Source organism: Siniperca chuatsi, linkage group LG2 (assembly GCF_020085105.1).
Source record: "Siniperca chuatsi isolate FFG_IHB_CAS linkage group LG2, ASM2008510v1, whole genome shotgun sequence".
Taxonomy (NCBI): domain Eukaryota; kingdom Metazoa; phylum Chordata; class Actinopteri; order Centrarchiformes; family Sinipercidae; genus Siniperca; species Siniperca chuatsi.
In genome coordinates, this window is record NC_058043.1 from 14208634 (window position 1) to 14232112 (window position 23479).

The 23479-nt window shown below is 41.2% G+C and overlaps 1 protein-coding gene across 4 annotated transcripts in view; it reads left to right on the forward strand.

The window, feature by feature from the left end:
• The window catches only part of megf6b (multiple EGF-like-domains 6b), a 62595-nt gene that overhangs the window by 37858 nt on the left and 1258 nt on the right, over positions 1-23479 (forward strand). For 3 of the 4 annotated variants that reach the window (XM_044176058.1, XM_044176047.1, XM_044176064.1), the window contains exons 6-37: positions 4832-4954; positions 7945-8070; positions 8793-8915; positions 9497-9619; positions 9720-9857; positions 10920-11042; positions 11257-11379; positions 12399-12569; positions 13261-13392; positions 13522-13650; positions 13773-13901; positions 14135-14269; positions 14890-15024; positions 15135-15260; positions 15357-15488; positions 15885-16013; positions 16163-16294; positions 16732-16860; positions 16955-17083; positions 17431-17559; positions 17652-17780; positions 18835-18963; positions 19118-19246; positions 19929-20057; positions 20251-20382; positions 20494-20622; positions 20721-20849; positions 21190-21318; positions 21503-21631; positions 22400-22528; positions 22637-22765; positions 23340-23468. In XM_044176058.1, the coding sequence (XP_044031993.1) occupies positions 4832-4954; positions 7945-8070; positions 8793-8915; positions 9497-9619; positions 9720-9857; positions 10920-11042; positions 11257-11379; positions 12399-12569; positions 13261-13392; positions 13522-13650; positions 13773-13901; positions 14135-14269; positions 14890-15024; positions 15135-15260; positions 15357-15488; positions 15885-16013; positions 16163-16294; positions 16732-16860; positions 16955-17083; positions 17431-17559; positions 17652-17780; positions 18835-18963; positions 19118-19246; positions 19929-20057; positions 20251-20382; positions 20494-20622; positions 20721-20849; positions 21190-21318; positions 21503-21631; positions 22400-22528; positions 22637-22765; positions 23340-23468 (4167 nt within the window). Of the gene's footprint in view, positions 1-364; positions 685-4831; positions 4955-7944; positions 8071-8792; positions 8916-9496; positions 9620-9719; positions 9858-10919; positions 11043-11256; positions 11380-12398; positions 12570-13260; positions 13393-13521; positions 13651-13772; positions 13902-14134; positions 14270-14889; positions 15025-15134; positions 15261-15356; positions 15489-15884; positions 16014-16162; positions 16295-16731; positions 16861-16954; positions 17084-17430; positions 17560-17651; positions 17781-18834; positions 18964-19117; positions 19247-19928; positions 20058-20250; positions 20383-20493; positions 20623-20720; positions 20850-21189; positions 21319-21502; positions 21632-22399; positions 22529-22636; positions 22766-23339; positions 23469-23479 lie in introns of those variants that run through there. The other variant, XM_044176075.1, reaches the window with a different exon arrangement.

Below are 23479 nucleotides of genomic sequence, written 5' to 3' on the forward strand. Positions count from 1 at the left end.
CAACACCCGAGTATGCACTCAAAAATCACACTTTTTATCACATAACATTCTTTGAAGAGACAGTAAATACAGTGGCCCAGTAGTAAAATGTAGTAAATCATTGAGAAAAAGACATCAATCATTGTTGGCTGGTAAAATGCAGGATTATGTATTTGTAGTTCATGCAGTGCTGGATGAACCTTTAGTGTAAGAAAGAGTTTAGGCTGGGGGTGAGAGGGAAGTGTGGTGAAAAGGGGGGTAAAGAGAAAGAGGAGAGAGAGAGGAGGATCTTTAATGTGATGGACATTTAGGAGATGGGAGGGTGAAAGAGAGAGGGAGATGGAGAGAAAAATCAGGAGGCAGAGTGAATAAGAAGTAGTTACCATGTTACAGACCAGGATTCAGCACCTGGAGAACTGCTTATTAATTTAAATGTCCTTAGCACAAATTTTGTTTAGATTGTTTAATTTTTTACAGTAAATTTTTGAACATTTTTTTGGTTACGTTCTCTGTGAGGCATTACTTTTTCACTTTTGGCCATGGCTTTCTCATCAGGATGGTGGATTTTCTTTTTGGCGTTAATTGAAGCGATGGCATGTCTGACATCTGCTGCAAACTATCCACACAGTTACTATAGGAGGATTTGCTATAGGCCACACTGTTACCATGGATACCATGGCTACAACCCTGACTACCTGGCGGCAGGTAAGTAACCTTTTCACAGCTAAAATGCAGATGCAGCTGTGGTAGCAGCAATTTAATGCTTCCACTTTTGGTCTATCCTCAAGGAATAATTTTTAAAATGTACTTATTCAACTGTTAAACATTAAAATGAGGAACGCTGTCATTTTATTTCACAATAAATAAATTTTACTCTTTTCAAAAAAGTAGAAAATGCTACCATATAAACTACAAAATGTTTCTTTTCAGAACATACGTTAATTTCACAAAGGATTACAAATAGATTTTTGGTCGCACATATCTTCATATACAGGAGTGGATAAGTAGGGAGTTATTTACAGTAGTCAGCGTATTTCTGCCTTTCCACAGCTAGACTGGCTAATCAGTCCGACTGATAATGTGTCTGCTGTATGCTCTGTCTGGCATTGTCCAGATAACTTTGTCTCTGATCAGAGTATGGGAGGATCGCTTTTTATCAACACAGATTAGAGCACATGAACTATGAATCATGACAGAGGCTTTGTAATGCTAACACAAACACTGCTAGAAACCAGATACACTCCCGACAGGTTATGTCAATATTGTTATGAGTTAATATTTCTTTTCATCTTGGGTAGGACTGCAGCGCTCGGGGATAAATGCACAAGATGAAACATGTTTTACATTTATTATTACCATAATGCTGATAATCACTCTGATCTGCTGTGTTACTTAGATGTCAAACCAAGACTGTTAATAATTTATCGCACAATAAACAAATCACCTTTCGGAAACGGACCAAAATAGTTTTCCAAGACGACACCGTGCTGTAGGTGGCTGCGAGCAGAGAATTAATGTGCCTTCTGTAAAAGCCAACGGCTGCGGAGGCTTTGGCTCCGAGCTCGGGGAGGGGATCATGTTCTGGAAGTGGAGACCAGGCTGGAGAGGATTCACTGACTGTTCGCTGCAGTCGACGAGGAACAGCAGCTCCACAGCGCTGGACCCATTTCATGAAAAACCAAACCAAAGGACGGCATGCAGCATGGATGGAAAAATGAAAGGACGGCTCCTGCCAGCTTTCCTGGACGAAGTGGAGCTGAAGTTTGGCAGCAGAGAGACAAAGAAGAGGAAAGTTTAGAAGCTCATTTCTGTCCCAAACACTATATTTGAAGATGTTGTGGGATATTATTGGGAGTAGATGGGTTCAGCCGAAGGATATTTCTATAATTTAGCTGTCTTGGCCAGGTTTACTGGAACCATTAAGAAAGTAAATTTTAGTCCCTTTATGCTCGTACACTGCATTTTTGTTCTTATTCTAATCCTATCCTAGTTTCTATTATGAAGAGTAGAATCAGTGTTTCATATATCAAATTAAGGTTTCATAATTTATGACACTTTGCTTCCTCCATCATGTGTTTTAAATATCAGGATGACGTGTTTTGTCATGTAAAGACCTGATTTATGAGTAAATCACAGGTCATACACTACTTGTGTGTACTGCGGGGACATGAAGATAGTGATGTGGTTGTGTGTAATGTGCACGATGAGGCTCAGATTGTCCAACTCCCACTCAGCAGACATGAGCACTATGGAGGCCAAATTCTCTCCCTGTGTTACAGAGACTCTAAGATTCATATTTGTCTCACCACTGGCCACAACAAATACTACCTTAAAGCTACTGTAACCAATATTTTTATATTAACAATGGATCAAATGAGTATGTGTGATGTGAAAGGGGTCGCTTGTAGTGATGAACCCACAGAGAATTAGTGCTCAACTCTGCAGTTCACCTCACCTCTATGAGTTTTCAAGTATTTCAGCATCTTTCAGTGTTTCGGTTTTCTGGCCCTCAACTTTACTGTCTTGGTTCACTTTCATTGCTTTTATCAATGTTGTTTCCAGCAGCAGCAGGCTGCTCTTTTCAGCACAAAAAGCTCTGATGAACTCACCGTATGCTACCTGCTCAGCACCAAAGGGCAGACCAACACAGTTAGCGACTAATGAACAGACTGGTGAACGTAATGGAGCATTTAGCAGCAAAAGAGCCAGATATTTCCCTTATGAGTTGGTGGAGACCAAAAACAGACCTAAAAGGAGAGTGAATACTGGACTTACATTCGAGAGATGGCTGGAAACACTGCCAAATATGTGCTAATGTTGCTCTGTGTCTGCTGAATGTGTAAATTAGCAACTGCTTTTGTTCGCCATATTAAATAAAAAGGTGATGTTGTGTGCACCGGTAGCCTAATGGTTAAGGCGAATACAACATAATCGCAAAATTCATGCTTCAATTCCCGGCCGGGTCTGTATCCAAAATGGAATACAAAATGGAAATGCCAATAAAATAATATGGTGATGATTTATGATTTATTTGGATCCACATTTGCTCGGTAGTCTTCCTGGGTTCTACACAAAAACAACAATAAAAACAAACAGTAATTTAAAATCACACGACTAACAAGTTTAAAGTTTAAACTAATATAAAGATCAGAAAAGAAGTGAAATAACTCTACATATGACAAGCAATATAATAGAAAGCTTAGAAACTTACAATTACAACAAAATTGTCAAAATAAATGACAACAAAAACAAAACAATCAAAAAGGTTCCAAAACAGCAATAACTAAAAGTAACGTTGCAAGTATAAAGAATATCTTGACACAGTTTGGCACAGTTTTTGTTCTTCAGTTTTGCAGTTTAAAAGGAGATTTACAGTAGCAACATATATACTATACATATATCTATCCATCCATTATGTATACCCGATTATTCTTTGCAGGGTTGCTGTCCCAACTCACATTGGGTGAGAGGCAGGGTTCACCCTGCAGGTCGGCAGTCTGTCACAGCGCTGACAGATTTAGACATACAACATATCACACTTATATTCACACTTATGAGTTAAACAATTTTCACTAAGCAGCATGTCTTTGGACTGTGGGAGGAAACTGCACTGAGAGGTGAGATATAAAGGCGATTTATGTGCAGATTATTCTTCCCACTAAGGGTACATGACTCTATTTATTTTTTGGAAGGAGGGGATTTGCAGTGTGATGAATGTTGAGAAATTATTTATGGGGTTTATTTATACTGAACTGTTTAATGCATTCTTTACAACACAGTGCTTGAAGACAATATGTGTGGTCTGTGGTGGGAGAGTCAAAGTTTCAAGAGTTTGTACTAAACAACACTAAAAGAAAATAAATTAAGACAATTAAGTAATTCTCCTTTTAGTAAATCACCTAGTTTATAAAACCAGCTCCTTTTCACAGGAATTCCTATGAATTCTTAAAATAGTTTCTTGCTGAAAGTAGCTGCCTGGAGTCAGGACTGTACTGAACAACACATTTTTCAACCAGACATTTAACTTGGCACTGTCTAATAGTCTTTTATGATGTGTTAGCTGTTTTTACAGACCTTATGCAGCCAAAAGACATTCACACTCACCTTTCTAATGTGTCACGTCACTTCTTTCAGTCAGCAAGATTTCCAGTAACTCCACTGTGCTAATTTTAGTAATGTTGAAGCACTCACTTTATGTCTTCATTTTCCTGATGATGATGGCGGCAGACGGGCTGTTAGCAGAAGTCCAAACAGAGCAGGGCTTCATAAATCAGCTCAGATCTCACAGGAGGTCTGCTGAGGAACTCAAAAAACAATTTATTAGTCATTGACCCCTAAAATAAGAAATGTTTAGGAACACGGCTCATTTGAAATCTGGTCACACAGCGAGGCTGTTTTGCTCACCACCACTTTTTCAGATGAAGAACCCACTTCTCTTATTTGTTTATAATCTCACCGCTTGGCTGAGAGGAATGTGTATGTTTTGTATCCTCCGATTTTAAGTTTCCATATGTTTGCTGCACCCAAGGGACGTCGACAAGAAGCAAAGGAATTTAAATCTGGCTTTAAATGTTCAGTAGTTGTTACCACATGGGGGATTTGTTTGCTTGAGCTGCAGTGCACTTGTAGAATACTTTCCCTTCTCATCCATCATCTTGTTTCTTCTTGAAGTACATCTTTATCCTAAATACGGCATTAAATACCTCTCTCAGCTTGAAAGCTCATCTGGGCTTTATTCTTGTGACCAATCTTTTCTTATAATGAGAGGATTTAGTCAAATTGCACTCATTTCTCTCCGTCTCCCTCCGTCTGCCTGCTTCTGTCTGTCTCTTTTCTCCCTCCTTCCCTACAGATATTGATGAGTGCCAGGTCCATAATGGAGGCTGCCAGCACAGATGTGTTAACACCAGGGGCTCCTACTACTGTGAATGCCACCCGGGCTCTCGCTTGCATGTGGACGGCCGCACCTGCCTCGGTAAGGAACATTACAGCTTTATGGCAGTGCTTACATTGAACAAGCTGGAAAAACAGTCATAAGTCCGCACACTGAAATAATACTGCTGACAGGGAATTTTGCCCTGTTAGGTCTTCGTTAGCATACTGTGGCTAATATTACAATCACAGCACCCTGATGTTTGTCAGGTGTGCTGCATTTATATAAAAAAGCTGTGAATAATTACATGTACTGCTTATTAAAAACATAAAAGTTTAAATGCATAATATCAAGTAACAAAATCGGCTACAACATGATTTGAGGTCTCATCCTTCCTGTAATCCGATTAGAAACAGAGGATGAAGACCTCCAAAGTTTCCTCTTTGTAATGTAACCCCACTTGTACAAATCTCACTAACAATGAAACACTGTTTTGGAAGAACTAGTCTGCTGGAAGGTTCTTTACTGTGAGTATTATTTTTTTGGTAATTATTTCATTGAAGTTTAGCCACATATGCTTTTTGACATGGGCACTTAATCATGTAAACCACATTCATGATGTTGCAGTAGATGACAAAAAGCCCTATTGTGAAATGATTCAAATAACATTTGCTGGTAAAGCCACACTGAGGACAGTTTGTGCATTTTTAATTCCCTTCAGTGGATATCTTGTAGAAAAATGTTTTTGAAGCAGTTTTCTGTGAGTGAATCAACCCCAACATGACATGTCCTGGAGAACATTTGTACTAAGGCTGCAACTAACTACTATTTAAATTATCCATTAATCTGCCGATTACTTTGATTATTGGTTGGCCTATAGAATGTCAGAAAATTATGAAAAATGGCCATCGAGAATAAACTTTCAATCTCAGTTTTTAAGCCAACATGGATGAGAAGTCCTTAAAGTGAGACTATGTACCTTTTTGGGAAAAGAAATAACACAGTCTCTCTCTTACAAATGAAAAGTTGAATTCATAAGCAACAAAACACACACTTGCTCAATTCAGTATGCTCTGGGATTTTGTTAAAATCCCAGCTAAAGCCTCACTTGGTCTGGTATAAGCAGTAGTTTCTGGTAGCTAATGTTAGCAACTTAAGATTTTGCTATGTAACAGATATTACTGAGTCAGACTGTTGACTTTATGACTCTACTTGTGCTACTGTTACGCTGTGTTTTAGTATTTAGCATTATCCTGTAATTGCCACTTGTGGTCAAAGTGGCTTCTGTTCAGCAAAAGTTACATAGTGCTCAGAAAAATGGAAATTTGAACATCTACATTTCCATGACAACTGGGCAAACTCCATCTGCTGAAGAGGAAGATTGTGTGATTCGATTGAAAGCTCCAGAACAGCTACTAAATGGACCTTGTGGTTGTCTAGACCTAGAATGAATTTTGAATCTCAATCCAAGAAACATACTTTTGATTGAGTTGTAGCTCACAATGAAGTGTTAGCTCTGAGATTTCATGAGATTGTTGCAACTATGACAAAGATAAAGATAAATAATGCATAATCAGAGATTCACCATCTACAGATTGTATTAATACTTACAATTAAACACAGTGACACAATTATTATGAGAGAATGTAGAAAACTGTGGGTTGATTTATCAGTTTAGCTCTAACTTTGACCTTAGATTGGTCTCCATTCCCCTAGTTTAGTTGTTTCTAGCCTTTCCCTCCATTAGATTCTGCTTGTGTGTTAATTGTACGCTCACATAAGCTTAATTCCTTAAATGGTATCCTGTCACTCTTGACCTCTGCAGTGTTTACGCAGTACCTGTATGTTGTTTCTGTCACACCAGATACATTAGATTTGGGGGTTTTCAGAAATAGCTGATAGAGAAAAGAGTGTAAACCTGGCACCAGTTTCTGCAGTTAAGAATGTATACAGTATCTTGACATTTAGAGTGGAAATCATCATGTGTTTCTTGGCTTCATCGCTGGGACTCAACTGTCCCTGAGAGCCCTTGTGTGACAGCTGTTGCATGAAGAAATGACTGATTGCACTCATAATCATAGTGCACATCTGGACTGACTCCCAGGTGAAGCTTATCTGTGAGGCTGCATATCTGTCTGCTGACAGTCGTGTGTGCTGTAATATTACAGTGCTGCAAGGTGCAAAATGTGTCCATGTTCACAAATAGATCAAGTATTGAAATCAACTCTCTCGTCGTATTGAAATCAACTCTTGCTTTCAATACAACAAGTGAATAAAAGTTTTTAATTTTTGCACTATACACAGCATGATGACATACATACTGGATAAAAGACAACACATTCCGATCAGCTCAGAGTCATAGGGAGAAAAAGAAGAGCAGATGTCCTCAAATCAATTCAATCTCAGCTCTGCTGGTCTTATCCAGCTCTTGATCTGCCAGCAGAGGTCGGATGTATCCCACACACTTAGTGTGTGGCTGAATAATATTTGAGCTGGAAAGCACTCTGTGGTTTGACATGTACTTGTGATGGATGAATCTTGACTCCAGCCTTCGAGTATGAAAAACACAATGTTTGAGAACACCAGGTTGTTCGGCCTCTACCTGTTGTTTTCTCTGAAGGGATCGAGTCCAGGCCGTCTGCTGGGGGTTTCATCTGCTACGAAGAAGAGAAACACAGACGGGGAAGATGATTTAGCTGGCTCTGCCCTCAATCTCATCAGCGGACGAGCGTTGTCTACCACAGAGGTCCTGCCATTCAAATCTGTGATTTTTGGCCCTTTTGTGGTGATGGATCTCTTGTGGCTCAGAGCAAAACAATTCTCTGGGTATGCTCTGAGTGTCTTGTAGGAATGTCAGTACAGTGGTCATGACCTCTCTGAGAAATAATCCTGTAGATGTGACACTGCAGTCAAATCAAAAGTCAGAAAGACTAACATGAAACTGCAGTTTGGATTTATGGACATTAAATTTTTTTGGGCAAAGATGCCTGACTTTCTCATTCCCTGTGACTGCCTCTCTTTCTGTCTCTTCATTTAAGTTTCTCTGGCCTTTTGTCATGTCACAAACTTTTTCATTTTTCTTACCTTTTTAGCTGTCCATTCATGTGCCATCAGCAACGGAGGATGTGAACACTACTGTGTGCAGCAGTCTGCCAATCATTTCCGCTGTCGCTGCAGGCCAAATTACGTGCTGGCAGAGGATGGCAAGCATTGTAAACGTGAGTGGCCAAACTCTGGTGTAAGGCAACACTAAATACACATGAACACACGGCACAAGGCAGAAAGGAGGAATAATAAATGGGTGACTAAGGAAAGCGTGCCAATAAAACTGAGTACTTTGGAAGATTATGAAGGTGTGATTCTGGAGATTTGATCATGACATTAAAAACACATTGCCTGCATTCGCTGCCAGTCGTAATTATCTGACAGGATGTCTGTGCTGGAGCAGCATTAACTGTCATCCACGGGATGAGATATTCAATTGGAGTGAATCACAGCAGTCTCCTTTATTGTTTTTTCTCAAATTAGTATTTTGATGTCCTTGCTTCTTTTAATCTCTGATCTCTGAGGCTGTACAGTTGAGTACGGTTCTCTGGGGGTTGGAAATTATACATATATGTAATTTTAAATTACTGTCTTTCAAATGCATTTACTTTATAATTGTTGGCTGTTAGCTTCCTCTAATTTTTGCAGAGCTGAAGACTCTCATCCCAGATGCCGGACAGGCTTACACAAGTCAAACACACACACACAGCTATGCAGAGAGAGCAATAAAGAGATGAGGTGCAGGGTGGCAGTGTGGATTTAAGGCTCTCCACATGCTCTGCATTAAGATGTCACTTTTTACAGTTTTCTCCACTCCTGCGCCAGAAGTGTTTACTTGACTGACACCAGTAGATTTATGTTTATGTTTATTATGTGTGTGCTTTTTGTGCTGCAGTGCAGAATCCCTGTGCAGATCAGAATGGAGGCTGTATGCACAAGTGTCGTGTTGATGGTGGCAAAGCTCACTGCGACTGTAAAGTTGGTTACATCCTGGCTGAAGACGGAAAAACCTGTGAAGGTAAATTCACCAGTAACGGTAATAGTGACATTACAATGATTATTCCTGTAGCTCAGAGTTACTTAAGTGTTGAGTGGGGAAAAAAATATAAGGCGATACATATAGAAAACAATTTGACCACATTTGACCTGGAGCGTTTGATCGTATCACACACTTATCTTCCTCAGCAGATGAAGTTTGCTCAGTTGTCATGTTAAAAATGTTTTGAGCAGATTTCTCGTCCATGTCGGCTCAAATTCAAGTTTGAAGATTGGAAACAGCAGATAAATGGAAATTTGAACATCTACATTTCAATGTCAACTGGGAACAATTTGAACGCTCCAGAACAGCTACTAAATGGTCCCTGTCCTGATTAAAAGAAGTATAGCTTTTAAGAAGTGTAAATCGAGGAGTTTAAAAAAATGCAGAATTTGGAAGCCAATGTTTCCATTGTCAGTATTTACCAACACTGAGTTAAAAGTGTGTGAAAGACGGTTTTCAAGTGCAGAAATGGATTTGATTTGAGAGAAGCGCATATGGATGTAAATGAACCAGACGTCCATTTTATTCAGTGGTTTTTTTAAAACATATTTTTGTCACAGATATCGATGAGTGTGAGACAGAAAAGGCCAACTGTGCTCATGGCTGCCACAACACACTGGGCTCTTACGCCTGTGTGTGTAACGCTGCCTATGAGCTGGGATCTGATGGAAAACAGTGTTACAGTCAGTTTAAAACCCTCTTATTATTATTACATGCATAGAAACCTTATATTTATTGGTACAAGATAATAAGACACATTATCTCTCTGTGAACTTGTAAAAGGAATTGAGATGGAGATCGTGAACAGCTGCGAGAACAACAACGGTGGCTGTTCGCACCACTGCCAACATTCAACCAGTGGGCCTGTTTGCTCCTGTAACCATGGTTACAGACTAGACGACGACTTTAAAACCTGTGTCGGTAAGAGACTGTAATGCACTTGCATTGACTTAAAAACATGCTTCTAACAAATTATAAGGCATACTCATGCATTACATCAGCACTCATTTACAGTAACTTTCCAGAAACCTCTTATTGAATTATTAGTGTTTTATGTATTAGTGGATTAGTAAATTGGTGTTTATGACTAGTTCTGATTAGGGTTGACTTCCATTTTGGATCTAGTTCTAAGTTGGTAAAATAACCAGATTTGTGGGATGCTCAGAGTCTAACAAATCTTTTTTACTCTGTTAAATTATGCTGCTGCATACTGAGAGGTGTTAATATTATATCCAACTTATTTATATCAGTGAAGGTAGGTTAAATGTTAGAAACACCTCTCTGTATAATGCAATACAGTTCAACTGCACCACCTCTCTAAAACAGTTTCAACAAAAACTGAACATCATAACCTTCATGAAGGTAGGATTTATTGCAGGACTATTGTATTTGGCTGCATTATTTTTAGCTAGCTGTACCTAATAAACTGGCAACTGAGTGTATAACTTATGAGGGATTCAAAGGAATTTGGATTCAGTGAACAAATTTGATGCTGGATTAATATTCGATAAAATATTTTCTTTTGTAGCACAATCGTACCTATGAGATGTTGTCACATTGATAATATTGTGCTGTACTCCCTGTGAATAGAAATTATTGCCAAACATCCATTCTTATGATGCTGTTATTACTGCAGAGAACAGCTCAATCAGATGATCACCCAGTACACTAGAAAACAAAAGAATAACTGTAGGACTCTAATCTATATCGCCAGAATGCTGTTTTGGTCAGGAGGTGGAAGGTACTGATCTGGAGTTTATGGCGTTAGAATGCAGGAGTGAATGTTTACTGATACAAGCCAAAGTTTGTAAAGGGGGGAAAAAAAGTTCAGTGCTATTCTCCTTTAATTGTAACTTTGACCTTAATTGGCTGTTATACCTAATACAATTTACATTATCTCATAAAAAGTTTGTGTCTGGGCAGGGAAGCATATCTCTACAGTCTCTCCATAATTTTTGTCTTCCTGCTTGTTGTGTTTGGCAGACGTCGATGAGTGTGGAGAGCAGAGCTCCTGCTGTGAGCAGGACTGCACCAATTACCCCGGAGGGTATGAATGCTACTGCTCAGCAGGATACAGACTCAACTCAGACGGATGTAGCTGTGACGGTATGTTTAACCCTCAGTCAGAATGTGGATGTTACTCACACTTTTATGAGAATTAATTTTTATTTCTGTTTAATTTAAGAGAGTTCCAGTTTGATGTCAACACAAATATGCATGTTAAGTGAGAGCTGTTCGGTTACATTGCTTTGGCTTTTCTCAACTTCTCCTCTTGATGTAGCAAAGATGTTTGAGTCTATGTTGTGTCTGTGTTGTTTAGATGTAGATGAGTGTCTGGCTGCTAATGGCGGTTGTGATCACACATGCCAGAACAGTGCAGGTTCCTTCCAGTGTTTCTGCCACCGGGGCTTCCGTCTGGAAGAGGACCGGCAAGCCTGCACCCGTGAGTATCGGCAATCACGTTAAAGAGAGTGGGCGAGTGAGAATCACACCAGAAACATGCCAGCAGAAAATCTGGCAAACTGTTGTTGTCACACTGCAAAAAAGAAATCCTGTGTGTAGATTGTGAGTGTTAAAGAGCAGGTTTTATGGAAAAGGGATATTTTTTTAGATAGTTTGAGATGTTGTCTAAGTGTTAAAACATGAAGCTTTGACTCTTTTTTATGTAATAAATTGTATATTTGCAGGTATAGTAATATTGCCAACCAATCACGGTAGCACTTTTTAAATAATAGGCCTTTTTGACAGCAGCCATTTTTGGCTTGGCATAGTAGGAAAAGCACAGGTGTTACTACTAAAATTAAATATTAAAGAATGGCTCTGCTCTATTCAAGTGTCCTAGTAAGCCATGACAGTGTGACAGTGGGCCCTGAAGGACCCTGAAACTGAAGCAGTTAAATGGAATTCAGCAATCATTTATTTTATTATTAACACTTGTGCTTTTCTTACAGTGACATGTCAAAATGTCTTCAGTGAAAAACAACTATACCACTAACAGCCCATATCATTAGAGCTAGGTATGGAGCACCGGAAAATAAAGTCAAGACAATGTCTCCAATGTGCTTCATAGACATACAGAATTTGTCATAAAAATAAGGAAATGTGCCCTCTTTAAATTGGTCTTTTCTTAATTGACATCTGACAAAAAACCTACCAACAGTGTGCGATAGTTTCAGTTGTTACCACTTTAAAACCAGATTTTCTTGAATTAAAGTAGCATTATGCTGATATTAGTCAACCTAAGTCAGGTCAAGCTTAGAAATTTCGTAATTTCCCCTTATTTTTAACTTTATTTCATACTTACTTAAAGTAATATCACACTTGTAGCAAGAAAATTCTAAAAACAAGTTTTCATCTTTTTTGAAGAAGTGATTTGAATTTAAGACACAAAACTAAATGACATACAATGTATATTTTTTGTAGTGTGTGTAATTTACTTTCTTACTGTCCATCTCCCTGCAGCACTAGAAGATGCAATTGAGGCCCTGTCCAGCGGAGGTGCCATTGAGTTGCCTCTCATTCGCCCCCAGCTCACCTTGATGCAGGACTACAGCCAACCCTTGGAGCGCTATGACGACTATGAAGACGACGAGGGGGAGCTGAGGGCCGAGAGTAACCTGGCAGAAAAATTTGGTGAGTTTCCCTCCCCAAACCATTAACGGCTCATTATCATTAACAGGAACCTGTATTTGATTACCTGAGTGTGACTCCCGGGAGGTGAAACTGTCTGATAGACTCATTTACTGCAGGCAGGAACAGACCACACGGTGGGGGTTAATTACTGTGTTTCATGCTCCCAGACTGTTGGTACATACTGTAACACCACAGCTACTCTGGCAGGAATGCTGAGGCTTATATGTCCTGGCAGCTAAACGTAAGCCCGTAACAGAAAGTTACAGGCTCTGTTTTGTGTCGCCAAACTTGATGGACTCTTTTGACAACAGCAGAAGTGGAACATTTAATGTTACTTCACTGAAAGTTGACAAGAGTAACGCCTGCAAAAGTAATTTTGACATTTTTTGAGCTGACAAATACAGCGACTGGAATCGAAATGGTGTCCATTCAAATAAATTTGTGGATTGGAAGTCAATGTGCAGGCGTTACTTTTTTCATCAATGTTGATTTCCAATACCCTTGCGCCTACATTGCAGCGCTCCTCCCAACTTCCCCAGCAGTTACTAAATGTCAAATGTCTTCATTAGAGTTTAGATAGGACAAAAAAAATCAATCAATCCGTCGCTACAAACTGTCATGACTGCGAGCTGGATGTAGGTACTAAAGAGCAGTGTGAGCTTGAGTCTCATTCATACCCTGTTGTTTCCAGTGTGCTTGGATGACACTTTTGGCAATGACTGCAGTTTGACGTGTGACGACTGTACTAATGGAGGAAAATGTAATCCGTGGAAAAATGGCTGCGACTGCCCCGACGGGTGGATTGGCATCGTCTGCAACCAGAGTGAGGATTGGCTCAACACATACAGACACTCCTGACACACAAATACATACACATGTGTATACCATCACTACTGTATCAAGTTTTGACAGTTTAGCAGTGTTTAAACCCTTTTATTTTTCAATCTCACAGCATGCCCTGAGGGAGATTTTGGTAAAAACTGCTCGTTCCCTTGTAAGTGTAAAAATGGTGCCAGCTGTGATCCCGTCACTGGGAGCTGCCGCTGTCCACCTGGAGTCAGTGGAGACTTGTGCCAGGATGGTGAGTTGTCTCCCTTTGTCCCAGACAAAAGTATTTGTTCTCCAATTTTCAGTGAAAACATTTCTTTCCCACCACGACATGTTTTCAGTATCTGGAGTTGTTGAGTTGTTTCTTGTTGGCAGGCTGTCCAAAGGGCTTCTATGGGAAGCAGTGCAATAAGAAGTGTAATTGTGCCAATAACGGGCGCTGCCACCGGACCTACGGAGCCTGTCTGTGTGATCCTGGACTCTACGGACGCTTCTGCCACCTCCGTAAGTCCCACTGTCCTAACATTACCAGACTCTCACCCTTGAACTCTCATGTCAGGAACCCCAGATTACAAAAGATTTGAATGAAAGCCTCACTGTAAATTTTACTAGCATTGTAAGTATCCATATGCAATAAAACAAGCTCGTCATATTTCTTTTTGTGGGCCATCCTGGTGTGAAATCATCCATCCTCAATCTTCTGTCTCTCTTCTCCTCCTCGTTTTTTTCTCCTTCAGCTTGTCCTAAGTGGACCTTTGGCCCAGGCTGCTCTGAGGAGTGTCAGTGTGTCCAGCAGAACACTCTGGAGTGTCACCGTCGCCATGGCACCTGTGTCTGTAAATCTGGTTACCAGGGCAACACCTGCAAGGAAGGTGAGCACACTGTCACAATGCTCTGCTCATCAAAAGATCACAGATCAAGATTACATTTACTGTAGGTTGAGTTCAGAAAAATTACAGATGACGGATTTTATTTGAACTTTTTGGTCAAGTACAAATCAAAACACAACAAGGAAACAACAACCCCCTTAAACCTGCAGACAATACTGTCATACACAGAAAAAAGAAGTAAAAATAAAAGTTGCCAGAGCAGCAAAAAAATGTCATGCATCCATAGCCACCGTAATGGAAATGTCCATACAGGCTACAATTGTCCTTGCTCAATTGACATCTCCATAATGTGTCTGTGTATGACTTAGAAAAGGTAACGTAAGCAGTTCAAATAATCTGTACATATACTGTAGCCACGCTCTAGAGGGGCACATACATCCACATCGTAAGTCCGTTTGAGTTTCAGCCAAGTTAATTTGCTTTCTGATATAATCAGAAAAGGGACTCAGTCAGTGGAGAAGTTCCAAATTTGTCTAAAGACAGACAAACACTGAGAAAATCATTGAGCCACTTATTAAAAGGAGGGTACGGTGATTTCCATTCTCTCACATTACAGTTGTTTTAACATGATGAGTAAGTACTCTGTCCTGTTCTGTCTCTAGAATGCATCCCAGGTACTTACGGAGCCGGCTGTGAGAAGAAGTGCGCCTGTCCACCAGGAGTGTCATGTGATCATGTGACTGGAGAGTGCCAACGAAAATGCCCTCCCGGTCGTCATGGAGAGAATTGTGATCAAGGTAAGTGGCCGTACAGAGAGGACACGCTTTCCTTAATGCAATAAAGTTTCATTTGTCTTCAGTTTTTGTCCTCCCTTGTTGAGACAAATCTCTCCTGTGTCCTGTGTCAGACTGTCCAGAGGGAAGGTTTGGAACAGGCTGCGTACATCCTTGTAACTGCAGCGGCGCTACATGTGACAAAGTGACGGGACAATGCAAGTGTCCAGCGGGAACGACAGGAAAACACTGTGAGAACTGTGAGTGCAGTCAGGGTTTTTTTAATGGCTGAGTGCTAAAATAACCACACAAATTTGACATAATGATAAAAATGTGAATATCAATCTTTTTCACAGTGTGTCTGGAAGGTTTCTGGGGTCCAGGCTGCACAGAAACCTGCCCAGTTTGTGAGAACGGAGGCGTGTGTGATAAACACAACGGGTCATGTAACTGTGCTCCAGGGTTCATGGGCAGATTCTGCCAGAACTGTAAGTATCAGCAGTGTGCATTTTTGGTTTCCATAGCAACGTGCATTAAACAGTCAACCAGCTGAGGAGGACGGCAGCACTGTGGAGTATTGAAATCACGCAGTGGTGCAGTTTGGACAAGAAATAAAGGAACATGTTAGAAGACGGAGGAGTAGTTTTTCTCTGAGGTCATTAGCTAAAGTCCTTCGGCTGCCTGAAAACTACTTCAGACATATTTTCACCGGGAAGAACAAATATAATTCCATTTCAAAAAACCAATGGCTCTTAAAGCCTCACTTGATGGCTGAATCATAGAATCAAAACTGTTGTGGGAAGTCACTGTGCTTTCATGCAATCTAGTGGAGTTGGTTATGGTAGATTAGTCTTGCTGTTTAAGAGATTGTTTTCCTTGTGCAGCATGCCCGAGTGGACGTTTTGGTCAAGAATGTCAAATGAAGTGTGTGTGCGAGAATAATGCTCGCTGTGACCCGGTGAGTGGGCGGTGTACCTGCGCTCCAGGCTGGACTGGAAACAACTGCAGGAAAGGTAACAGTGCTGGAAAACATTCGTTATCACTGCAGACCTAACCTAACATCAGCTACTAACGCTGAAGAGAATTATGTAACAACACTGATCTTATATATGCAGCAAAAGATGTCCCTTTTTATGTCTCAAATGTGATGTTCCTGTTGCAGCGTGTGATGCAGGGCACTGGGGGGCAGACTGTGCAGAAATATGCGACTGTAGAAACGGAGACGGCAGCTGTGACGCTGTGACGGGCCAGTGCAACTGTGAGGCTGGTTACACTGGAACACACTGCCATCAGAGTATGCAGTTATATGTTTGTCTTACAGCATTTAAAGTGTTCAATCTGTCTTTTTTTTTAATGATTTGTGATATAAGTTTTTATTTGTAGAAAAATTACTACGAAGTTCTTGCACACCAGAAAGTCTTATTGACATGCGCATTGCATCAAAAACTGTGAAAGAACCAAAAAATGTGTCATTCTTGTTGCTACCACCAGATGGTGCCAAAGTAAAAATGTATAATCCTACACACAGTGGTTTTAATATATCAGTTTGGTCTCTTTTTGCCATTAGTTTTTTTTTGTTGTGTTTAACAATATGTTTAAATAGGTACTTATTTTGTATTGTTGAATTTATAAAACATGACATTGGACATGACATGTTCACCGTTATTTGCAGCTACATATCACTAGCCTGTAAGTCTAAGTTGTGTGTGTGTGTATCTGATATTTCTTCAGAGTGCCCAGCAGGTGTGTTTGGTCTTGGTTGTCGCCATCGGTGTCAGTGTGACAACAAGGCGTTGTGCGACCATGTGAGTGGAGCTTGTACCTGCCAGGTTGGATGGACTGGAACCTTCTGTGAAAAGCGTAAGAGAAGCTCCTTGATCATGAAGCCAAATTCACCAAGTGAGTATGTATATATGCTAGTAACAGGTAGTGTTTACATCTGTGTGTGTTTCAGCGTGTCCTCAGGGTTTCTACGGACTGGACTGCCAAAAGAAGTGTTTGTGTCTAAACGGCGGGAGCTGTGACCACGTCAGCGGAGCTTGTTCCTGTCCTGCTGGCTGGATTGGTCCGTTCTGCAACCTGAGTGAGTGACAGGTGCACCACAGAAGGTTATAAAGTCGACAGGTGCTGGCATCACTCCAGTGTAATAAAAGAAAGTTGGAATCAGAGGCTCAGATGGTTCGTAGCAGGACAATTCTATAGCAGCATCGAAGCACCGAGAACATCTTTGTACCGCTGACTCACAGTGGAACAAAAACACGCTTGGTTTCAGAGTAATTTGGGAAAACCCAGCGCAGTCACACATGAGAAAGCACCGACTTGATGTTCCCCATGCTATGGCCTGTATCACTTACCAGACACTGGAATTCCCACTTTTGATCAACAGAGTTCATGAAGAGGTAATGATATTGTTTGTCCCTCTCCTGGCAGCGTGCCCAACCGGTTCCTATGGGGAAGGGTGTAACCAAACCTGTAGCTGCCGTAACGATGGCATCTGCCACCCGGCCAGCGGGCAGTGTGTGTGCACGCCGGGCTGGACCGGACCCAACTGCACAGAAGGTGAGTGAACACAACACAGAGCAAAGTAATCATCTATACGACAGGTAAATAAGGGGTCACAAGATGGTTTTGTCTGTGTGTTTTTCTCCCAGAATGCCCTGCAGGGTTTTATGGAGCAGACTGTCGGCAGCGCTGCTTGTGCCAGAATGGAGCCACCTGTAACAAGACCAACGGAAAATGTACATGCGCCAGTGGATGGATGGGCACAGCCTGTGAACTGGGTAAGACTCAGAGATGCTGTGAGTAAGTTTATAAGGTTTATACTTTTACTTGGCACGTTTCTCTCTGAACTCTCACACTGATAAGCTCATAGGGCTGGACAATAAACCAAATTTAGTAAATTATAAACTTGAAACTTTTACCAACCTAATCTTATTCATATCACAATTTTAAATAAATGTCAATAGCTACAACAACCAATGGCATCTCACCAGAAGTTCAACCAACCAATCAGCCATCAGATCAGTATCTTTAACTCATCATACAGGAATTAAACAGGACAAACATGTCAGCCAGAATGAGAAAACAAATACATGCACTGATGTATTTAACGTTATCGAGGTGAATCTGATGATTTATCTTGATATAGACTTTAGGTTGTTTGGCACACCTCTACAAACTTGCTCTCAGTAACACTGAATTCAGCCTTGTCATGCAAAGTCATAATGATGTTGGTCAGTCTGGACAGAAATGCAGAAGAATAACATTACCTGAACCCTGAAGTAAACATTTAACACAGAGGCCTGTGGTTGTTTTACTGTGCTCGGGAAATACATCAATCTGAGTTCAATTTGCTGCCTTAGCTCATTTACTTTTGCCTACAGTCTGGTTATTAGTTGGCAGAGTTTTTTTCTGCACCACAGACGAGTCTGCTCTGTAAAAGTCACTGTCGACCCGGCAATGACATTCCAGCTCGTTCTCCCCCTGAGCTCCACATCACACACTATCCTCCCTCTGTGCCTGTTACAACCTTTCCCTGTCGAGCTGTGCCAGGCCCAGCCCCCTCTTCATGCTCAGGAAACCTCTAATCCTGTCGCTGGAATGTCTTTACAAGTCTAAACTCTGTGGCTACTACCTCTGATTGCCAGCTCCATACTGTTTCCAACTATAAATTATTGGAAAAAACAAAAAAACATGTTGCAGCCCTCAGCAGAAATATGACAAAGCAAGTTTCCCTGTTGTATGTGGTTCACATCATGATGTCTCTGTTTTCTTTCTCTTGTCTTGTCTCACATGTGTGTTTCTGCTCGTGCGCGCTGCTGTATGTTTACACAGAGTGTGTAGCAGGCCGTTTCGGGGCGGACTGCCAACAGCAGTGTGAATGTGAGAATGGCGGCCAGTGTGACAGACAGACCGGACGGTGCAGCTGCAGCGCCGGCTGGATCGGAGAGCAGTGTGAGAAAGGTGAGCCAGTGACTCTGCACGACTGTAGCAAAACTAATGAACCTACAGAAACCTGTGACCTCATGGGAACTGCTGCACTGTGGAAACTGTTGGACTGGCAATATTGTGTATTTTCTTTTATTTATAACATCTAATTTGCACCTTCTCTGCTCAGCATGTGAACCAGGCCTGTTTGGTGCCGGCTGTGAGGAAAGATGTCAGTGTGTGCACGGGGCCTCATGCCACCACGTCACTGGAGAGTGTCAGTGTCCACCAGGGTGGAGAGGGAAACTCTGTGACAAAGGTACAAACCTGCAGTTAAAAGAGACTGCGGTGCTCTTGCAGCCCCTGGTGGACGCAGTTTGTCCTGTTAGTTTTCAAACATCCACATGCATGGGCAGGATTAGAGAAAACATTTACATTTTGGATAAAAGTTTTTGACGTATTATTTAGGATTATATGTTATGCACTTACTTTCTTGATATTGTCATTCTGTTTCTCCAAGTTGTAACTGCTACTTCTGTCTACTGTGTGTATATGACAGCTATGGCATGTCTGTTTGGGACGACTGATCCCTTCTCTGTTGCTCTTCCTGAGGTTTCTTTTCTCTTTTATCCCATAAAGTTTTGTTTTGTAGAGTTCTTCTTTATCCTAATTGAGGGTCTAAGGATAGAGGGTGTTGAGGATTGTTATGCCCTTTAAGGCAAATGTATAATTTTGAGCTATAAAAATACAATTGACTTGACGATAAGTTTTATCATACTTGTACTTGCCAGGGTTCTCATAAATGTTTGCATGAGGAATATATATATATATTATATAAATAGATCAAAACAGAACTAATTTTCAGTTTAAATTACAGACTGATCGACATCTACTTGTAGAATTTATTGATAGGGATAAAGGGGGAATGTATGCACAGAATAAAATTTCTTCCCAAGTTTTAGCTATAAACATCTATTTTTTGGACTTTTGTTTCCTTTCAGCCTGTTTGCCAGGTATGTATGGAAAGGGTTGCATGCAGCGCTGCAGCTGTGCTCAGGGCACGTCCTGCCACCACGTCTCTGGAGACTGCGGCTGTCCTCCTGGATTCACGGGCAACGGCTGCGAGCAGAGTGAGTGCTGCAGTACCAACTTCTGCCTCCACTGCTTTTCAGTCCATTTAGAAAATAAATTAGAAGCTCAGTTGGTTTTATAAACTCATTCTTGCATTAATAAAACACATTGAATGACACATTTATGATGCATCAGAAAGCAAGAACATCTCTAACAAACTGCACATGTGAACCCTCTCCCTCCCTCCAACAGCTTGTCTTCCAGGAACATTTGGACAGAACTGTAACCAGCTCTGCCAGTGCTCCGAGACAAACCAGCTCTGCCACCCGGTGTTTGGATCATGTTACTGCGCTCCAGGTTTCCATGGCCCCAAATGTGACCTAAGTATATCAAACAGCATATTTATACTTCTTACACATATCACATTACGCTGAGAAAGTAAATAAAAGCCTTTTAAAAAGTACTAAATCTCGGCTGTTTCAATTTTATTTTTAGTCTGTGGAGATGGTCATTATGGTCCAAACTGTGAAAGAGAGTGCCAGTGTGAAAATGGAGGGAAGTGCGTTCCTTCCACTGGAGCCTGTGAATGTCCAGCAGGGTTTATAGGAGCACGCTGCAACACCAGTGAGTCCATCTGAAGCTGAGATGGTGACAGTGAATAAATTAGTTATAAATGATAGTGTTGGGATGACAAGTAATCTGGTGTGTCTCGGTGGTGACAGCGTGTCCAGCCGGGCGTTACGGAGTCGATTGTGCTTGGGCGGCGCTGTGTGGAGACGGAGCCCAGAATGACCCAGTCACCGGCCGCTGTGTGTGCATCCCTGGACGCAGAGGAGAGGACTGTGGACATGGTGAGATTTCACTACTCGTGCTGCAATAACCTGCACCTGAATATTCTACATTACACACAAACCCCACCTGCCCCACCATCAAAGTGTGGGGCAAAAAAGCTTAGTGGTGAAAGCTTTTGTCTCCCATACAGCAGATCACAGGTTCGATTCCTCTATTGTGACCAGTGTCTGTGTTTTTTTTAAGCCCTGATGTCTGCAACAGGAGTTACAGTTTACAGACAACAGCAGGAATTATTTTACACAAGAAAACCAACTTTTTTGTTGTCTTGTATTTGTCTGTTTTGATAATGAAGCAGAATGTTTCCTTCAGTTTAATTTGAGCGGGTGTTTTCCGCCTCAGGCTGCCCTCCAGGCTGGTTTGGGGCAGACTGTGTCCAACGCTGTAACTGCAGCAATGGCGGAGTGTGTGACTCTGCAACTGGCAACTGTACCTGCGGTCTGGGCTGGACTGGTGCACACTGCGATAAAGGTGACAACACACACTTTTATACATCTTGTTTTCTTGAAGCAGTCAAGCTTCTTTTTTTGCACCTGCTTCTGCTCATTATCGCATACATAATTTGCTGTTGCATGTTAAATTAAACGTAGAGACTAGTGTTAAGTCACAAGGTTGATTTTGCTGTTTTTTGTTTTTTTTTGACTGCGTCTCCCAGAATGTGCTGCGGGCAGATTTGGTGCAAACTGCGAGCTGAAATGTAACTGTCAAAATAACGGCACTTGTGACAGAGTGACAGGGACGTGTCACTGTGGTCCAGGCTACTATGGACATCTGTGTGAGCATGGTGAGAACTGAACAGATAAACACACACCAAGAGAGACAAAAGTTTCTTAACAGAAAGAAAAGTCTGATCATATTCTATATATTTTTATTGTCTGTGTAGCTAAGGTCTGAACTATCCTATTCCTCTTTGTCATAGAGCTCCATTGTTGTCCAAAAACTATTTAAAAAAACAAACAACAACACATCAATACACTACTAAGTGACATTTTCCTTTATTACAATGAAAATGGACACTGTCATTTATTTTGAGTCAATCCCACATACACCATCCTGCTGCCGTAAATACTCACTAAATCACCAAATGTATACTGAAAATTGTCATGGTGACAAGATGCTGCTTTTTTGTAAGAGGTCTCAAGCCAAAAGGTTGGAAACTACCTGTTTAATCTTTAACAATGCATTTTGTTTTGTTAACATATTGTTTTATGTCAAATCTTAATATGAAAAGATGTCAAATAAATGTAGTAGTACAATATTTCCATCTGAAATATGGTTGAGTATAAAGTAGCATAAAATAGAAGTAAAGTGCAAGTACCTCAAAATGACACTAAAGTACATTACTTGAGTAAATGTACTTACTTCCCACCACTGTTCGATACCCAGCTCTGTCTCAAATGTCCATTTGTACTTAATCTTTTAACTAAAGCTTCCACTTTTGAGGTGTCAAAGTTAAACTTTGGGGTTTACATTTGTTTATTACTCTTGTGAGAATATTTTAAAACCATGAAGGTCAGTTTTAAATCGGGTGGCATGAATCCCACGTCCTCAGCTTGTCCTCCTGGTCTCCACGGCCCGCTGTGCCAGCTGCAGTGTGACTGTATGAACGGGGCCTCCTGTCACCCCGTATCGGGCCAGTGCGTCTGTCCTCCCGGACACCACGGAGCTCGCTGTCACAGAGGTTAGTCAAATCACTGCCGATTACTCCAATACAGGATTACTGCCATGTTTTGTGCCTAATTGATCCTCTTTTTGAAAATGTTTCTCCTGTCCCCGACGACTCCCTCAGCGTGTGAACAGGGTACCTACGGTCACGGCTGTGCCAAGCTGTGTGACTGTGAGGAAGACGCGCCATGTGATCCCGTGACAGGAAGATGCCTCTGCTCCTCAGGGAAGACTGGACTCAGATGTGACATCGGTAATCTTCTATCCTCTTCCCAACTTTGAGAACACACACAGACCAGTGTGAGCTTCAGTGCAAGTCCAGCAAAAATTCAAACGTGTCACTCCCCTCCTGTGCTTTATTTAAGAGAGGGGGGCTTTACAGCGCTTTAAACCCAAGAGAGTTAAACGAGCTGATATGCTCCCTCTTTCTTGTTCTATTTAAAAGCCTGGAAAGTTCTGAATTTTTATTTATCAATGGATTGTTTTGGAAGACCGGTGAAAAGAGCATTACAGTTGTCTAATCTGCATGAAATAAATGCATGAACAAGTTTTTCGGCATCTTGTTGACAAAGGAGCGGCCGTACCTTTGCAATATTTCTTAAATGAAAGAAAGCTGCTTTGGTTACCGTCTTTATGTGGGATTTAAAGTAATGCCCAGGCTCGTGACTTCTGATTTAACCTGTGGGGCCACACCGCTAAGCTAACCGACTGCTGTAACTTCCTAGTAGAATAGTATCAATCTTCTCATCTCTCTGTTAGAAAGCCAATAAGCGTATTTCCCAAAATGTCAAACTATAACATTAAAAGTACTTTGTGTTTCATGTCAGACTGCAGAGCGAATCGTTACGGGCCAGACTGTGCCGAGACCTGTGAGTGTGAGAACGGGGCGCAGTGCGACCGACGCAACGGCCGCTGTACCTGCCTGCACAGCTGGATCGGACTCTTCTGTCAAGAAGGTACAGTAATG